We start from the raw sequence: 19652 nt of genomic DNA on the forward strand, positions 1-19652 counted from the left end.
TACTAGTATGTAGGATGAGTGCAATTGTTCGGTAGTTTGAGCATTCTTTGGCATTGCTGACAGAATGTAGTCACTGGAGAAGGGAATGGCAAACCACTTCAGTATTCTTGCCTTGAGAACCCCATGAACAGTATGAAAAGGCAGAAAGATAGGATACTGAGAGATGAACTCCCCAGGTCAGTAGGTACCCAATATGCACTGGAGATCAGTGGAGAAATAACTCCAGAAAGAATTAAGGGATGGAGCCAAAGCAAAAACAACAACCAGTTGTGGATGGGACTGGTGATAGAAGCAAGGTTTGATGCTGTAAAGAGCAATATTGCATAGGAACCTGGAATGTTAGGTCCATGAATCAAGGCAAATTGGAAGAGGTCAAACAGGAGATGGCAAGAGTGAACATCGACATTCTAGGAACCAGTGAACTAAAATGGACTGGAATAGGTGAATTTAACTCAGATGACCATTATATCTACTACTGTGGGCAGGAATCCCTTAGAAGAAATGGAGTAGCCATCATGGTCAACAAAAGAGTCTGAAATGCAGTACTTGGATTCAGTCTCAAAAATAACAGAATGATCTCTGTTTATTTCCAAGACAAACCATTCAATGTCACGGTAATCCAAGTCTATGCCCAGACCAGTAATGCTGAAGAGGCTGAAGTTGAATGGTTCTATGAAGACCTACAAGACCTTCAAGAATTAGCACCCAAAATATATGTCCTTTCAGAGAAGGCAATGGCAAGCCACTCCAGTACTGTTGCCTAGAAAATCCCATGGATGAGGAGCCTGGTTGGCTGCAGTCCGTGGGGTCGCTAAGGGTCGGACACGACTGAGCGACTTCACTTTCACTTTTCACTTTCACACATTGGAGAAGGAAATGGCAACCCACTCCAGTGTTCTTGCCTGGAGAATCCCAGGGACGGGAGAGCCTGGTGGGCTTCTGTCTGTGGGGCACACAGAGTCGGACACGACTGAAGTGACTTAGCAGCAGCAGCATATATGTCCTTTTCATTATAGGGGACTGGAATGCAAAAGTAGGAACTCAAGAAACACCTGGAGTAACAGGCAAATTTGGCCTTGGAGCACAGAATGAAGCAGGGCAAAGGCTAATAGAGTTTTGCTAAGAGAATGCAGTGGTCATAGCAAACACCCTCTTCCAACAACACAAGAGAAGACTCTACACATGGACATCACCAGATGGTCAACACCGAAATCAGATTGATTATATTCTTTGCAGCCAAAGATGGAGAAGCTCTATACAGTGAGCAAAGACAAGACCAGGAGCTGACTGTGGCTCAGATCATGAACTCCTTACTGCCAAATTCAGACTGAAATGGAAGAAAGTGGGGAAAACCACTAGACCCTTCAGGTATGACCTAAATCAAATCCCTCATCCAGGCTACCCAGGTTCAATTCCCAGGCAAGGAACTAAGATCTTGCTGTAGGCCACAGCTCATTGCTGCCTCTCCGAGATCAGTGTTTTGGTGTTGGAGTCCCAAGCTTGTCACTCACCCAGAGCAGCAGTGAGTAGTAGGTTACAGTGTTCAATTATTTGCCCAATGTGGAATGACTGGTGCTGAGAGAGCGTTCATTTAATCTCATGTTGCAGTTAGAGCAACTGACATTCAGAGAGGTCGGTGGCCTGCCCAGGTTTCACAATGAGTCAGGAGTCACAGACCAGTCTCTGCCCACTCATTCATTCGTTCGCACAATTACTGAGCACCCATTAAGCGGCAGACTCTGCGGTGGGCACTGGGGACAGAATGCTGACATAGACCAAGTCCCCGCAATCAAAGCACTCGAGACGGGCACTAAGCAAGTAAGCAAATCCATGATGGGTCCAGACGGAGGAGTCAAGGAGGGCCACACAAAGGAGAGACAGTGGAGCTGCCCCCTGGAGATGAAAAAGAGAAGAGCCCGTCATGGAGGGACCCGAGAGCAGGGCATTGCTGGCGAAGGGAGTTGTGAGGACAGAGGCTGGGCAGCACGTTTGGGGAACAGAAAGCAGCCCGGGTAGCCGTGTGGTTAGTGACGCTGAGGGCGGGGTTGTGAATGAGGTCACGAAGTGAGCAGCCAGCAGATCACAGAGCGTCCTGGTTTAGGGGGAATGTGGTGGGAGACAGTGAAAGGTCCAACAGTGTGAATTCCGGGAGAGACACCTAGACTCTGAGACACCAGCACTTCCCTTCCTGAGCCCCCAGGGCCTCTCAGTGTTCCCTCTTCACCATCTGGTTGCAGAACTGCAGTGGGGGGATGCCCATTCCTGTCACCCCTCCCACCCCCATGACAGTGGGATCTTGTCCGTCCTTGTAGACACACAGAGGTCCTCTACTTTGTAGAGCCCTGTCCTTCAGAGAAAAGCCAACCCCTGGCAGGTGGCCAGGCATGGCCTTTCTTGGTCACTCTGGTCCAGCTATGCAGGTCAGATACCCCTGCATGGCTGGTGGTTTCCAAAGATCATCCCCCGCCCCCAGAAGAGGAAGCAGTGGCTTCTACACACTCCCCACAGTTGCTGGTTGCTGAGTGAGAGGCTCACAGTGCTGCAGAGAAGGGCTCAGAGTCTACCCTGGCATCTCGAAGATCCCAGGCCTAGGACTGGACTCAGAGAGGAGAAGAGATGGCATTCCAGCCTCATTCTATACAGAGCCTGCGTCGCCATGACACACCAGGCATTCCCTGCGGCAGTGCATGGTGCAGGTGATGGAGATAGGGCCCCTGCACCCATGGGGCTCGCCAGCTAGCAGGCCAGAGCTACACTATTGATGACCCAACTCCTGAGACCCTGCCGTGTGTGGATACTCTTTGTATAACAGCGATGGCACTGCAGAGCAATTTATTTCAATAAACAAGGCCAGTAGGTGAACATGAGGGGGAAAAATAAAACACATTGGGCCTCCTACCTCACACCACACACACAAAATCTACTTGCTCTAAGGGTATTAAACAGCGCTAAATGAGAAGGGCGAACTCAGAATGTTTGTAGAATAACAGGAATTGCTCGTGTTTGTATATTACTTGTTAGGTACCAGCATTATCCTAAGTGCTTTGCGCAGCTTAAGTCATCTGAAGCTTCACAGTTGTTGCAGAAATAACCATAAAGAACAATAAAGGAGCAATGTCCAAGGTCTGTTCAAGTCTGTTGCTTGAACAATATCCAAGGTGTGGCACTGAAAGCAAAGATTGATATGGTTGAACGCTTTAAAGTTGGCAACTTCTATTTCTCAAGAGACCTCATTATAAAGAGTACAAATGCAAACCATAGGATGGGAAAGGATACTGAGAAGCACATGTACCTAATCATCACATAAAAAATATCAGGGACCATGACGAAAATAATCCAATCAAAAAAATGAGCAACAGACTTGAACAGGCCTTTCACCAAAGACAATAGAAGGATGGCAAATTAGCCAATGAAAAGATGCTCACACTCACCAATCATTAAGGGAAATGCAACTTAAAACCATGATGAGATACCACTGCAAACCCACTGGAATTACTGGAAAAAAAAAAACAAAAAATTGACCATACTAAGTGTACGTGAGGATGCGAAACCTCTAGAACATTCCTACACTGTTGGTATGACTGCAGAATGACACAGCTTCTCAGGAAAAGGGTTTAGTATAACTGAGTACAGTTGAAGCCATTTATACTCTGAGACCCAGTAACTTCAATTTAGATAAATTTGTACTTGGATGAATGTGCAAGGATATTCCCAGTGGCACTGATCATGATGGCCCAAACCAGCAACCACCTAAATGTGCATCTATAGAAAAAAAAAAGGATAAATACTGAGGTATTCAAATAATGTAGCAATGTAGCAGGCAAAATGAAAAAAAAAAAAAAAAGACCAGCTAAACACACACAGACTGATGAATCTTATCCATAGAAATGCTGAATGAAAGAAGTAAGGCCTATAAACAGTATAAACCAAAGCCTATAAACAGTGCGTGTGGTTCAGTTTTTAACTCAAAAAATTAGTAAAAGTTGTCTGAGCTTCTCTAGAGGCTCGGTGATAAAGACTCCGCCTGCCAGTACAAGGAACACAGGTTTGATCCCTAGCCTGGGAAGATCCCACATGCTGCGGAGCAACAAAGTCCGTTTGCCACTACTACTGAGCCTGTGCTCTAGAGCCTGGAAACCACAACTACTGAAGCCTGTGCACTCCAGAGCCCGTGCTCTGCAACAGAGAAACCACGGCAATGAGAAGCCCACGCAGCAGTGAAAACCAAGCACAGCTAACAAATAAATAAAATGAGTATAATGAAACTTTATTGTCTGGGGATCTGTTGCTGCTGCTGCTGCTAAGTCACTTCAGTCGTGTCCGACTCTGTGTGACCCCACAGATGGAAGCCCACCAGGCTCCCCCATCCCTGGGATTCTCCAGGCAAGAACACTGGAGTGGGTTGCCATTTGCTTCTCCAATGTGTGAAACTGAAAAGTGAAAGTGAAGTCGCTCAGTCATATCTGACCCTTAGCGACCCCACAGACTGGAGCCTACCAGGCTCCTCCATCCATGGGATTTTCCAGGCAAGAGTACTGGAGTGGCTTGCCATTGCCTTCTCCGGGGGATCTGTTAGTAGGCGATAAATTACAAAGAAAAGCGAGGAATTTACCCCCATCAGAATCAGGACTGGGGAGGGGAGGAAGAGACACATGGTGGGCTTAGAGTGTGGGGGAGGTGCTGGCAAGCCTTTCTTTTTTTCTCTGGACCCAGCCTCCTGCCCTCTGGCCACAGCACTGTGGTCATAAATCACACCACTGCCCAGAGGTTTGGCCTCCCTGGTACTTTCCGTCAGGCGTGTGGGATGCATCTTCTGCCAAAGACAGGCAGTCTGGATCTAACCCCCCACGCCCTTCCTCTGGCCCTGCTCCGCATCCCACCAGCTCTCTGCTCCAAGCCTCGGTTTCCCCATCTGTCCGTGAAGCAGGATGGCCCCGCCGTGCCTAGCTCACTAGGGTAGGATGTGCTGTGCTAAGTTGCTTCAGTTGTGTCTGACTCTGCGGCAACCCCATGGACTGCAACCCGCCAGGTTCCTCTGTCCGTGGGATTCTTCAGGCAAGAATACTGGAGTGGCTTGCCATTTCCTTCTCCACTAGGGTAGGATAATGAACATTAAAGAACTTTTGTCCAAATGCTCGAGGTTGTCGAGGACCCTGAGGGTCTACCAAGCTGCTGCAAGGCTGTGGGAACTGAGATGCGGGCCCACAGCTCCCTCCCAGATCCTGCCCAGAGGGGCAGCTCAGTCCATCAGCCGAGTTCATTACCTACCATCTCTCATCAGCCAATCAGCTCGGGCGACCAGGAGCGGGTCACACAGCCTATTTCCTGTTTTCATACAGGAAACTTAGCAGAGCAGCAGCCACTGACCTGCTCAGCCCGAGCTTGGAATGGAGAGCTGAAAGCGGCCGTGTGACACGTCTCCAGGACCCCTGGACACGCACAGGACCAGAGGCCTCAGGTCAGTGTCTGATCCCAAGCTCAGCGGGCCTCTGCCCGCTTGTGACCTGAGCCCCTTCCCCTTGTGATCAGCTCTCGGTACCTCTGGGGGGCAGGGTGGGAGGGAGTAGGGCTGGTGACAGATACACGGGGCTCCCTTCAGATATGAGGGGCTCCCCTTAGCATACTGGAGCAACTCCTCGGCCCTCCATCACCTCAATTCCTTTTGAAGTGCCAGGTGCCTCTGTACCCCTTCTTGAGCCTGGGGAATATGCCACCACACCTGTGTTTCTCAAAAAGTGGTGCCAGGGAACCTCTGTCTCAGCATAGCCCTCGGATCTGGATCAAAATGCAGAATCCAGGGTGCACCCTAGAACCTGCAAGATGGGACTCTCTGACGTTGGGAACAGGAAGTCTGCTTTTTTTACAAGCGCTTGACACCTCCACCCCCATCACCACCCCTGAGGAAGTTGTGATTGTGATGGACGCTCACATTCGTGAGTGTGCCCATCCAAGGTCCAGGATCTTCTGCTTCCTGGGTCAGACCAAGGTGCTTAACTCTGCTAGCCTCTCAACCCCTGACGGGAAGTCCCCTGCAGGCCCTCAGAGAGGTAGCGTGGGCTCTAAACGGGGCCCTGTGTGCCCATCAGCATCAGAAGACCCGGCCTGGCAGGCGGTCCTTGGAGGGAGAAGAGATGCTCAGGGTGCCTGGGAGGGAAGGAGCTGGGAGACCGCTCCTCGGAGCTGCATGGTGGAGGGACTGGGACTCTGCTGTCTGCTGGGCCACGGACAGGCCCCCAAGCTAAGAGCACCAACACTTGTCATATTTTATTGTAAAGTCTAGACATCTTTGCTCTGAGGGGTGGGGAGATGGGAGGGAACGGCCCACAGAACCCCACAGACAGCTGCCCCCCAAAGAGCTTTTGGAGTGACAGGACTGCTTTCCCCACTTCACAGATGAGGAAACTGAGGACTAGTGCGTCCGTGGATGCAGCAGTGACAACATTCTCCTTGCCACTTTCCAATCTCAGCCCATTCCATAAAAAGAAACCTCCAGGAGTTGGCTTTGGCTGCTGAATTTGATTTTTATTCTAAGCCCTGTGTTCATGCTCAGCTTTCCCAGGTCTTTACTGGAATGTCCCGCCAAGGCCATCATTCCTGGGGTCTCTGGGCAAACAGTGCTTCTGACCTGGCATCGGCTGCCGGATCAAGACAGCAGAGCTAGATCAAGGACCACTGAGGTCAGTTCTCACCATCACCCATTTTACAGATGCGCTAGCTGAGGCAAGTGCATCGTAGGAGCGCCCACAGGAATCATTGAGCCCCCCCGAGCCCTGGCTACCAGAAGTCCCTTAGACAAGAGAGCATGTGGACCATCCATCATCTTGTCGGCAATACAGCGCTGATAGTCACAGCTCTCAGATGGGGAAACTGAGACTCGGAGTTAAATAACTTGCCTGCGGATCCACAGTTGGTCAAGACTCCTTAAGGGGAAAATGCTATAAGGTACTCGAGCACGTGCAGCCCTAGGTCAACCATGCCCTGCTCTGTGCTCCAGTTTCCTGTCTGTTTAGGGTGAGGCTGGATGGAGGTTTCTAGAGAGCACAGACCTCCCTGGAGAACGCCCGAGGGTTAAGGGACACTGAGCATGTTAAGGGATCCAAGCATGTTAAGAAGGAGATGAGGCCATCTGCACCCTTCAGTTTGGAATTTCTGTGCCAAAGTGGTACCCCAGCTACTCCATTTGAGCCGATGTTTTAATTGTCCCCTTTTCTAACTCATCTCAAACATTTTAAATTCTATTCCAACTTACACGTTAATTCAGAGTCATTTATTTCTCAAATATTTCCCAGAGCATCTATCACATGCCAGATACTAAGAGAGACCATTATATGGTGCCTGGAACCTGCACAGCCCTGAGCTAAAGCTTTGCATGGTGTGCCCAACTTAGCCCTCACACCAGCCTTATGAAGGTTATTATGCCCCTTCCATAGGTAGCTGAGGCCCAGAAAAGTTAACTAGCTTCCAGACACCAGCTCATCTTGCTCACTTACCTGGGTCCCAGACAAGAGTTATGCATAAACTAAACCCCAGGACTGCCACTGCCCACTCTCCCCTGAGTACCCGGGAAAGGATTCTGACAGCAGACCAGCCTGCGTTGGTGTCTTGCCCACCATTTACCAGCTCTTGATCCTGGCAACTCTTAAGTGTCAGTTCCTTAATCATAACATGGAGATGAGAAACTCCTACCATACACAGATTCAGATGAAGTGAGAGAGTGGGTATTGATTGCAGGGTGTGGCGCCTGCATGTCACAAGCATGAGGCTTTGCTGGTTGAGCACACTCACTAACTACATGACCTTAGACTAAACCTCAGTTTCCTCATCTGTTACTGAAGTCATGACAAGATTATTTTGTGTTGCGTTAGTCGCTCAGTCACGTCCAACTCTTTGAGACCCTATGGACTGTAGCCCGCCAGGCTTCTCTGTCCATAGGATTCGGAGTAGGTAGTCATTCCCTTCTTCAGGGGATCTTCCCAGGGATTGAACCTGGGTCTCCTGCATTGCAGGCATATTCTTTACCATCAGAGCCACTAGGGAAGCCCTGTGACAGATTATTGTGGGTATTAAATCAGATAGTGGATGTGAAGAGCCTGCATGTATATGAAGTAGGTATAACAAGTTGTTAGTAAATGTTTGCTTAAAGATGGAGAGATAAGGGAAGGATATATGCCAGTCTCCCTGTTTTGGACACAGATTTCATTTGCACATGTAACATAATATGGAATATTGGCACATTTTTCTGGACAAGCAAGTGTCTTTCTCTTGATTTGTCATCAAAGCAATTACCTTTGCTTGAAATCACATCATTTAAAACTCGGAGTAATTTGATAGTATAAGGACCCTAACAATAAGAGAAGGTTCTGCTCAGCCTTGGACTGATCAGTCCAGGAAAGGGCCTGACCTAGGTTTAGCACCTGTCAGTTGGTCAGAGGGCTAGGTGGGCAGTGGAGGGCTCAGAAGTGGCACCCCAATACCCACAAGGACCCCCAACAAGAGTGGGCACTCACTGTTCTCTCTTGTTTTCCTGGCAGCCTTGGAGCATGGCAAGTCACAAGCATTCTGGGAGCCCCGGGTGGACAGGACCCATATCCCAGGAGATGGCAGATACCACGCCAAAAACATCAGCCCCCTGCCCAGACCTCCCATGTCCAGGACATGAGGACCACTTAGGTGAGCTTGAAGTTTGGGGCTTGGTGGAGGGCATTTGAAGACATTTGGAAATACAAATGTGGGTACTTCAGTGGAGGCCACAAGAAACAGGGAAGCTCACTTAACTTGGGTTATCACAAAGTACACACTGAGACAAGGATTTGGTGCAAGTGGTTTATCCAGGAGGTTGGCAGGGGAGTGGGGAGGCAAGGAAGGGTATAGGAAACCAGTACGTGGTGTGGATGAAAAGATGACCACTGTGGGTGACTCCCAACGGCGGTCATCTGGGAGACCGTATGGAGCACACCTCAGAGCTGTCCCACTCGGAGGCAAGGAGGCTACGCTGCTGTCCACTGGCTCCATCCTTCATCGTCAAGGGATGCTCCACAACACACTGCAATGGCCCCAGGAAGCCCTCAGGGGGAAGTCCTACATGCTTCCAATAGAAGCCAGTGCAGTGTTCCTGACTAGTTAGTACCAAGGGGGCGTGGCCGGGCACTGACAGTGTCTGCTATAGCGTCATCTCCTGGAGGAAACGCCTGCCACATTCACGCAACCCTTCAAGACATGCCCAGTGAACGCCTGCTCTATTCCTGGCCCTATGCAGGCACAGGGGAAACAGGATCAGTCAAACACCTCGCTGGCCTTCAAGTTTAGTAAGGAAACACATCTGCAGAAAATAATTTAAGATGTCCTGGAAAAGGCTACATGGACAAGGTGGGAGGCTCTTATTCTAACAGCAAAGGGCCACTGAAGCAATATGTGGGCTGGGTCTTGAAAGACACAGTTTGGAAAAGGGTTCCTGGGACACTTGCCCCTTGAAATAAAATGCACAGTGATTTGTGCTTTTAGGGGGGAGGAAGGATCCCGGTCTTTCCCAAGAGTCTCAGGATGGCCCAGGACTCAAGTGAGATCTAAGACACACCGTTATTTCCCAGGCAGGGAAAGAGGATGGCATTTGTGACAGAAGAACTGGCATGTGCAAGAAAAAGCAGGGAGTGTGGGAAATTAGATGAGAGAGGAGGGAGGGGTCAGCTAAGCTGAGCCTGGAGCCAGGCAGCCTCGCAGCTCCCGCACCACCTGCTGGGGTGCATTCAGCAGGCTGGCGAGGACCACGGAGTCAGCCAGGGCTGTGGGGAGGATGGAAACCAACCAGCCACATCCCTGCTGGATGTGGAGCATGGGGTCTCGTGATGACTGGAAGTAGACAATAGACCTCAGACACACTGTGTTTCACAACAAGAAGCCACTTGGGAGGATGGGCCGTTCCAGGTTGTCCGTGGTAGGATGAATTCACCCGGATTGGGTGCAGGAGGCTGGCTGATGCCCGACTTGGGATAAGGCAGGGGGATATTCACAGCACTCCTGGACTCCCTCTGCTCATCCCAGACAGACCCAGTCTCCTCCCCGAGTCCTTGCCCCTAAAGCGCACCAACCTGTACTAATCCTTAAGTGCTCGTGCTTCCAGATGCCCAGGGCAGCCCGAGCTCCAATTCCAGCATGACCACGCGGGAGCTGCAGGAGTACTGGCGCACCCAGAAATGTTGCTGGAAGCATGTCAAACTGCTCTTCGAGATTGCCTCCGCCCGCATAGAGGAGAGGAAAGTCTCCAAGTTTGTGGTAAGCAGAGACCTGAGAGTGATGGCTCGCCTCCATGGCCTCCTTCCTGGCACTGGGCAAGGCTGGTGGGGCCTCAGTCTCCCAGACCGTGAAATGGATCGATACACTTTAACTCACAGAGCTCTTCAGGCAAAAACCAGTCCAACAGTGAGATTTCCCACTCAGCACTGTGAGGATGGGAAGAGTCGAGGTCCCTCATCCTAAGAAGCAAATGACCCAGTTTAATCCCGTATTACGCTATTATCATCGGTGTCCCTTCTTCATTGTTCTTGAGATCCTTGTATAATTTTTATTATGTACCTAATTTTTTTTTTCTGTAAAGTGGATCACTTTCTAAAATGAATAGATTTATTTCCAAGGGAGATACCTTAAATGGAAAAACAGCATAAGAAAAGGTCAGTACTAAAGTAAATAGAAAGAAAGCACAGGGCTGTCATTAAGTTTTAGCTGGTTACCATGGTTAGTGGAAAGCTAGGGAGGCTGATTTCTTTGTTAAAGGGCTTCCCTAGTGGCTCAGATGGTAAAGAATCTGCTTGTAAGGCGGGAGACCCAGGTTTGATCCCTGGGTTGGGAAGATCCCCTAGAGGAGAGCATGGCAACCCACTCCAGTGTTCTGGCCTGGAGAATTCCATGGACAGAGGTGCCTGGTGGAGTACACTCATGGAGTCGCAAAGAATCAGACATGACTGAGTGACTAAACAACTTTTCACTTTGTCTGTTAAAATGGAATCTCAGCCCATGTCAGACAAGAAGTTAATGACAATGGGAGAGCCACACAAACCTCTTTGCTCCCCCCCACACTCCTCGCAAGCGGCTGGAGCAATAATAATAGCTGACACCAAGTGCTGACTGCACATCATGGCTTCAGTGATCAACTCATTCAATCCTCGCCCAGCAAGGCAGGCCAGGTCGCTATCCTCATCTCACGGATGAGAAAACTGAGGCTCAGAGAAGTTCAAGTACCCACCTGAAACCACACAGCTAGCCTGTGCTGGGCTGGAATCATTACCCAAGGAGTTTGTGCCCTTCATGGGCATCCTCTTGAAAGAGAAGAGAAAATAATAGTTTTCTTTTTTTTTTTTTTTTTAGTTTTCTTACTATATAATATCACTGCCTAATTTCCAGTGTGATCTATATGTACCCATTTCCAGTGTGATCTATATGATATCACTGCCAGTATATTACCTAAAACCATCTCCGAGGAGTTCCACACTTGGAAAACACCGATGGTATTCATCCAAGCTTCCCAGTTCAGTGTTGACCCTGTAACACCAAAGAGCCTCGCTGAGAAGGCAAGTTCCTGTGAGGACTTTCCACCCCAGGATGCCTCCCCCACCCCACCCGCTTCCATCGCTTGTTCCTTTGTTATTCTCGGGTTGACTTCTTGTCATTCATGATTGGCTTTTACTGGCTCAGCCAGTTTAAAACAGAATCTCAGATAACGATCACCCACTTCCAGGGCAGGCTTTCAGGGCCATCATCATGATTTCACTTCCCAGGCTCTCCCCGGCCATTGCAAACCCCGGTGAGGCTGTTGTCAAAGGCACGCTCCCTCCCTCTCTCCGCAGATGTACCAGATCGTGGTCATCCAGACCGGGAGCTTTGACAGCGATAAAGCCGTCCTGGAACGGCGGTACTCCGACTTCGAGACGCTCCAGAAGAAACTCCTGAAGACTTTCCGGGAAGAGATCGAAGACGTGGTCTTCCCCAAGAAGCACCTGATAGGGAACTTCACGCAGGAGATGATCTCGGAGCGCAAGCTGGCCCTCAAGGAGTACCTCAGCCTGCTCTACGCCATCCGCTGCGTGCGCCGTTCGCGCGAGTTCATCGACTTCCTCACGCGGCCCGAGCTCAAGGAGGCCTTCGGCTGCCTGCGCGCCGGCCAGTACACCAGGGCCCTGGGCATCCTGGTGCGCGTGGTGCCGCTGCAGGAGAAGCTCACGGCGCACTGCCCCGCGCTGCTGGTGCCCGCCCTGTGCGCCATGCTGCTGTGCCACCGCGACCTGGACAGGCCCGCCGAGGCCTTCGCGGTCGGCGAGCGGGCCCTGCAGTGCCTGCAGGCCCGCGAGGGCCACCGCTACTACGCCCCGCTGCTGGACGCCATGGCGCGCCTGGCCTACCTGCTGGGCAAAGACTTCGTGTCCCTGCAGAAGAGGCTGGAGGAGAGCCAGCTCCGGAAGCCCGCCCTCCGGGGCTTCACCCTGAAGGAACTGACGGTCCAGGAGTACCTGTCCTGAGCCGCCTGCTGGGGAAGCTGGAGAAGGGGGCTCGCCATTGCTCAGGGGCTCATTGGGGTTGGTTTTGAGCGGGTGGAGCCACTTTGGGCTCTAGCTTGTGGCCGTGACCTTAACAGGCCCCTTTTCTGCTCCTGTGTTACCCCCACCCCCCAGTCTGCTGTGTTGAGCACAGATTCTCCCGGTGTCTTTGAAAGCCTCTGCGTGTGTCCTGCGTCCTCTTGATGCCAGGCTCAGTTCAGTTCAGTTCAGTTCAGTCGCTCAGTCGTGTCCGACTCTCCGCGACCCCATGAATCACAGCATGCCAGGCCTCCCTGTCCATCACCAACTCCCGGAGTTCACTCAAACCCATGTCCACAGAGTCGGTGATGCCATCCAGCCATCTCATTCTCCGTCGTCCCCTTCTCCTCCCACCCCCAACCTTTCCCAGCATCAGAGTCTTTTCCAGTGAGTCAACTCGTCGCATGAGGTGGCCAAAGTATTGCAGTTTCAGCTTTAGCATCAGTCCCTCCAATGAACATCCAGGATTGATCTCCTCTAGAATGGACTGGTTGGATCTCCTTGCAGTATAAGGGACTCTCAAGAGTCTTCTCCAACACCACAGTTCAAAAGCATCGATTCTTCGGTGGTCACTCCATCTCAAAACCACAAACCCAGCTGCAGAAACACTGGAGAGTCATATCTGCCTTGCTGGGGGGTTTCTGCAGGCCACTGGAGGAGAGGTTTAGGCTGTCCATCTCAGACAACGCTTAATCGGTTTCCTCACAGACCTCTCTCTTTAGGTGTCCAGAGTATCTTCTCTTTGCTCCTCCCCCCTCAACCTGGCTTTCAAATATTCCCACCTACTATCCTAAGTGTTATAGCTCTTCTTTCTTAGGTTTCAGCCCAATTCAGCAAAACAAAAGGTTAGCTACTGTTCCTCAAGGGTTTGTCCCCAGGATAGCCTGTATGTCAACAGTTGAAAGGCTGGAGGGTCCTAGTCTAGAAGCAGCAATCACTACCTTGGGGTGGGCTTTTCATTTGTAAGGCAGCTGTCCTTTGAATGGCCTTTCTGGATTATGTAGAAATCGCCCTGCAGGGAGGTGGGACTCTGGGTAGAAGAGATTGAATGCTCAACACCTCCCCACTTGAGAGACAATGGATCGGGGTCCCCAAATGAAGTGGATTCCAGACCAATGAATGGGTTCAGCACAGGGCCAGGAGTTAATGATACAAGCTGGTTTGGATCTTGTATGTCTATCAGATTAGTAGTCCCTGAAGACCTAAACCATGTAACCGAGCTTATCAGGGTATACTAAAGAGGCTGTAACTTGGGAATCTTAGTGTGGGGCGCCACACTGGCCTGAGCCAAGATCTGGCTCAGCCAAGAAGGGACAAGCATTCACTGAACTGCACTGAAGGTGTTCAACAGCGACACCATGTGGCGACACCTGGAGTGACCCAGCCAGGCTCCTTCCTGGAGGTTAGCTACAGACTGACACAGATAAAGAAAGCCTTCACGTATCTCAGTTTACTCTAGGAGAAAGATATTTTAAGTGGGAGAGACTGGATGTCTTGGAAATCTTGACATGTGTAAAATTAAAGTGTAAATGGAAAAATAAAAAGAACCCCAATTCTTTTGTAATGGTAAAAAAGATTATACAGATTTTACAAGTTCTTCATCAAATATAAAAAGCTAACAACTGTTAGATGCATCACATATTCACTAAGAAAGAAAAAAATGCCCAGTATGGGGAGTTTATTAAGAGTTTCCAACAAAAAGCTGGGCAAGCAAAGAGTTAGCTCCCAGTGTAATGGTCCACGTGGAATAAACCTGCTTCGTAGAAAGGAACATTGAGGAAAGGCGTGAATCAAATATTGTATTGAGAGACAGTGGGGCATCTAGAATTTGAACAGCAAACTGGTACTCACCCAGGTGTGGAATCTAAATACACACAATATGGTCCAAAATCCTCAAGCAAGGAAGTCATGGTAAAGAGCTTCTGTGCAGGTCTTTCAGGAACCTGGCACCACAGAGGTAAAGTCTCTCTGTAGGAAGTCAACATAGATCCAGGCTGATAGAGAAGAAGATGCCATTGACTTCAGAGGTGCTAAAATGTAAGGGGAGGGACTGTGCATCTCAAAATTACAGGTACATGGTGTTCATGTGTGTGATGTAGAGATAAAGGAACAAACGTTATGCGAGGTAGAAGGGACCTAAGAAATGATATGGGAGACTTTGCCATCAGTGTCCTGAAGGAAGGGCTGGGTACCACAGAGTAAGGAAAAGACTCACTCTGGCTTCTGAAAATGGCCCACCCACATGTTACAGCTTTGGGGCGCCCATGTTGTCTCCTCCTGGTGATGCTGGAAGCTTCCTGCCCAGTTCTTCTGATGACCTTGGCCTGTGGGTCCACTGATGTTTCTTCTTGCCACACACACTGTGTCTGCATCGACTCTGCATGGCCTGGGGTGACCCAAAATGGCCATCTCCTCCTGACATCTGTCTTTGCTGCAGAAGTCTGAGACCCACTCATTTCTTGGGTGCCTGGATCAAGTCTTTGAATTCCTCAACCCCCGTCCTCCAGGGACTTTTCTTCGAGGCCCACTGAGACCCCACCAGGGTATGCCATGTTTCTGTTCGCCTGGGCCCCCTCCCACACCATGGTCTTGCTTCGTTTTTCTTTCCAGGGGACTCCGGTGGCAGCTGAGAGTGGACCCTCTTCTCCTGACTCTTTTCAAAAGTTGAGCCCACAGCACAGTCCTGGGGGGGACATCTGCCCCCCAGTACTCAGGTGGGCCCTGGACCAGATGCATGAGTGTCACCTGGGCCTTATGAGGCAGGCAGAATTTCAGGCTCCAGCCTAGGCCTTCTGAACCAGAATCTGCATGTTAACAAGACTCCCCTTGCCCCTTCCCCTTCCTGCCCCTCGAAGGTGATTCCTCTGGATGCAGGTTAAAGTTTGAGGAGGCCCGTGTTGAATTGACTTGAAGGTGCCTTGATGCTAATCATCCACAGAGTCTGGGCAGTCTGCTGTCCGGATTCCTGGCTGCCCCATCTCCTCCCAGGCCAGGCCCTCATGGTACACGTGCTCCAGTCCAGGGCCCCAGGAGCTCTTGGTGGAATTAGCATACCAGTCACTCCCATACCCGGAACGTGTTCTGGGCGTTTGTCCCCAGAGCCTGCGGGGGACCCATCCACAGCAGCCTCTCCCTCCTGCTGCCTGTGACACAGAGCCCCGTGGTCTCCCTTTGGACGGGATTCATCATCCTTATGAGACCCCATGCCTGGGGATGCTGGCAGGTCCTTACCCGCAAGCCAGGATGGGGAAACTGTGACTCCCCAGCACGTTTGGAGCCCTACTGTGTGACTAGGGCTTCCCTGCTTACTGCTGGTCCAGTGATGCCCAGGAGATGCCCTTATCCCATACAACAGACGAGGACACAGACATCCTGAGAGCTTAAGTGACTTACCCAGCACCACACAGCCAACAACGGGGAAAGCAGGAAATTAAGTGCAGGCCTGTGTGACCTCCAGCCCACGCTTTCCTCCCTGAGCCCCACACTGGAGGACTGGGAGGAGAGGGTGTGCCGATATGTCCCTGGGGAGAGGTCCCTTAAAAGTCATCATCACACTCTTCTCTGTTTATAGGTGGGGAAACTGAGGCCTGGAGGGGGGACCCACTCAAGGTCACGCAATGAGACAGGGCAGCTCCAGGACTGGGCCGGGGGTGTCCACATCAAAGGGATATGGTCTGGCAGGCAGAGCAGACAGAATAATCCAGGGCTGGGATTCCAAGAGTCTTTTAGGGGGTCACCCAGCTGGAGCCGGGGGCACAGAGTCAGTATCGAGGCCTGAGCTGGGGTGGGTATCCTATCAGGCAGAAGATTCTGTTTAGGGTGGGCTTTGGACTTATTGCCCACATGCCCTTAGCTTGGTGACAGTCTCTTCCAGTTCCGCCTGCTGGGGGCAGGGGTCTCCCGCCACGTCCCCAGCCAGACTCTCCCAGGCGCCTCCAGAGCATCCGGTCCTCCTGCGCTGCCTTTCCAGAACCCTCCTTGGGGGCCCAACAGCGCTGCCATCTGTTCTAGCATCCACTAGCCGTTTTCCTTCTGGTGGTCTCCTTTTACTTATGTCAATTGGAAAAGAAACTTCCTTGTATGACCCTCCATGGAGAATCAGAATCACTTGCTACAATGAGGAGGTGGCTATAAAAATAAACACAATGAAACCGCTCACGGTTTTTACACCTCCACGGCCTTTGTCTGAGACAGGCCTTGAGTCTGAGGCCGCCGATGTCCTCTGTCAACAAAGAGACAAGACAAGCCTTAGAGACTGTAATCGCCATGTGGAGACTGCTCTTGGATTTACTTGGAAGAAATGAAAACTACTGCAAAGGGAAACAAGCTGCTGACCACATGACCTGGATCATCCAGTATTCTCTGTGCATCGTCTCAGTCCAGCTGGGGCCTTGCTCCCCAGCCCTAGCCCCCATCCCTTTCCCACGCCCCATATCTGCCCTGCTCTCTGTCCGGCTCCTCCATCATAGGCCTGGTTTCGCCTTTGACATCCTTGGCTTCCTCACCCCTGTTGGGAGGTGGTACCCAGGGCCCACCTCTGGGCTTTACAGCCTGACATCAGGTGAGACCTCCTAAATGGGGGGAGAGCTCTGACTCATTCAAAGCCAGAACCTGGAGTGTGCCCTCTAGCTGGTGTCCCTGTGTCCCTGGGAAGAGCCAATTGCCTTCCCTGCCAGAGGCCCTGCACAAGCCCCACCCACCCAGTCAGCAGAACAGACCCACCTGTCTGCCTGCTTCTCATCTCTCAGTAAGTAATGATGAATGATGCTCCTACTCTATGCCAGACTCTGAGAAGAGCTAGGGACATAGTGGTGAGCTGGACAGATCAGGTCCCTGCCCTCATGGAGCTGCTCATTACAAGGGAGGCACTCACAGAGCAAACTGAAGCTGGGACAGAATGATCTCCCCCCAGATGGTCAGGGAGGGCTTCTTGGAGGAGGAGGTGTTTAAAGGAGCCATAGGGGAGGCTGAGGAGGCAGTCATGCAGAAGCATAACCCTGTGGCAGGAAACTCCTCTGTGCCCAGGGAGCCTCAGCCCAGGCCTGGGCCCAGGAAAGCAGCAGACAGGCCCAGGACATCCCTTCCCCAAGGTGCCTCCTGTTTGTGCCCGCTGAGGGGAAGGGTCCCAAGTGCTGACAGAAAGCCACCCAACACTATCCATGCCGTGGCCCTTCTCAGTCACTGGCCTGTCGCAACGTGAATGAGCTGGAAGCTCATGTTTAGGGCACACAGGCCCTGTGGATTTATAAGTGACAGAAAGCCAGGGTAATCCGACAAAGAGAAATGTATTCTCTGAAAAGCCCAGGAATAGCTTAGCTTCAAGCCAGATTCAAGCCCCAAACTCAAACCCTGACATCTTCGTCTGGTTTCTTTCTCACTTTCGCTTTCCCTCTTTGTCTCTTTCCTCGGCTTTGCCTTCTCTCTCAACAAGCTCTGCTCCTGGTGCCAAGATGGCTATAGCAGCGCCAGGCTCAGATGTTCCTTCTCTGCAACCCCCCACCCACCATAGGGCTCCCACAAAGCTCTAGCTTGAAGGATGTGTAGGAAACACCCACCCACATGTCCTTTCCTGACCACAATGAATAAGCAGGGCAGACTGCAATGAATTCCCCTGGCCTTCACCACAAATCAGTCTCCACATTGTAATCCGCTTTTTAAACTTTTAAATAGACTTTTTTTTTTAAGAGCAGTTTTAGGTTCCACAGTAAGATTGAATGGAAAGTACAGATATTTCTCATATCCCCTGCCCACCCACGTGCAACCACTCCCCATGATCAACATCCCCCACCAGAGGGGTATGTGTGTTACAACTGATGAACTGACGGTGACACGTCATTGTCACTCAGAGCCCGTAGTTTACACTAGGGCTTACTCGGGGTGTTGTACATTCTATGCGTTTACACAGAAGCATGCACCATTATGGCTTCCCTCGTGGCCCAGTGGCAAAAATCCACCTGCCTATGCAGGAGACACAGGAGACTTGAGTTCGATCCTTGGGTCGAGAAGATCCCTTGGAGGAGGAAACGGTAACTCAATCCAGTATTCTTGCCTGGAAAATTCCATGGGCAGAGAAGCTTGGCAGGCTACAGTCCATGAGGTTGCAAAGAGCTGGACGCAACTGAACTAGTGAGCACGCATGCACGCATCCACCATTATAGTGTACTTACTGTAATAAATTAAACAATGATTAGAGTGATTAAATTTTATCTATCATGAGCATTTTCCTAGAATATGTAACATTCTTCCATGCTATTTATAACAACATAGATTTCTAATGTATTTGCCACCGCTATTTTAACTGTCTTGTAAGGTTCCAAATTTTTCAAGACATTGGCAAGGCAGCCAATGTCTTGATCCAATGTCTTTTTTGTATTTGTGTTCTCTTAAGGCAGTTTCTGAGGAGGGCATGGCAACCCACTCCAGTATTGGAGAATCCCCATGGACAGAGGAGCCTGGCAGGCTACAGTCAATGCAGTCCCAAAGAGTTGGACACGACTGAGCAACTAGGCACAGCAGCACAGCACAAGGCAGTTTCTAGCAGTGGTATTTCTGAATCATAAACACGTTTACTGATTTTGATGACATTAATTCCTCTCTCTGCTCTGGAGCTCTGCAGCTGAGTGTGAAGTGAAGTGAAATGAAGTGAAAATCATTCAGTCGTGTCTGACTCTTTGCAACCTATACAGTCCATGGAATTCTCCAGGCCAGAGTACTGGAGTCGGTAGCCTTTCCCTTCAGGGAATCTCCCCAACCCAGGGATCAAACCCAGGTCTCCCTCATTGCTGGCGGATTCTTCAGCTGAGCCACAGGGGAAGCCCAAGAATACTGGAGTGGGTAGCCTATCCCTTCTACAGGGGATCTTCCCGACCCAGGAATCGAACCGGGGTCTCCTGCATTGCAGGCGAATTTTTTACCAACTGAGCTATCAGGGAAACCCCTGAGAGAAGCCCATTTCCCTGAAACTGCATGACACTGGATGTTAGCATCTTAAAACTATTTTTAATGTGAGAGTGAGAAATGGTATCCATGGTTTAGTGTCGTTTCCTTGTTTCTAGGGGGTATGAACATATCTCATAGGTTTCCTGATCA

General features: G+C 50.6%; 1 protein-coding gene across 3 annotated transcripts; it reads left to right on the forward strand.

The window, feature by feature from the left end:
• The first annotated feature begins 5327 nt into the window (after positions 1 to 5327).
• SNX20 (sorting nexin 20) lies at positions 5328 to 14169 on the forward strand. 3 transcript variants are annotated; one of them, XM_055412803.2, is made up of 5 exons: positions 5328 to 5458; positions 6551 to 6677; positions 8532 to 8670; positions 10118 to 10269; positions 11838 to 14158. In XM_055412803.2, exons 3-5 carry the CDS (start codon positions 8541 to 8543, stop codon positions 12504 to 12506), a joined length of 951 nt encoding a protein of 316 aa, XP_055268778.1. In that variant the 5' UTR covers positions 5328 to 5458; positions 6551 to 6677; positions 8532 to 8540; the 3' UTR covers positions 12507 to 14158. The 3 variants fall into 3 exon arrangements, with proteins under 3 accessions (XP_055268778.1, XP_055268779.1, XP_088686374.1); XM_088830248.1 differs by lacking the exon at positions 6551 to 6677 and adding an exon at positions 6707 to 6942 and having other exon boundaries at positions 5349 to 5458; positions 11838 to 14169; XM_055412804.2 differs by lacking the exon at positions 6551 to 6677.
• The last annotated feature ends 5483 nt before the right edge of the window (positions 14170 to 19652 follow it).

The sequence above is a fragment of the Moschus berezovskii genome, chromosome 22 (genome assembly GCF_049115385.1).
Source record: "Moschus berezovskii isolate FMDL1 chromosome 22, NW_MosBer_1.0, whole genome shotgun sequence".
Lineage (NCBI taxonomy): Eukaryota > Metazoa > Chordata > Mammalia > Artiodactyla > Moschidae > Moschus > Moschus berezovskii.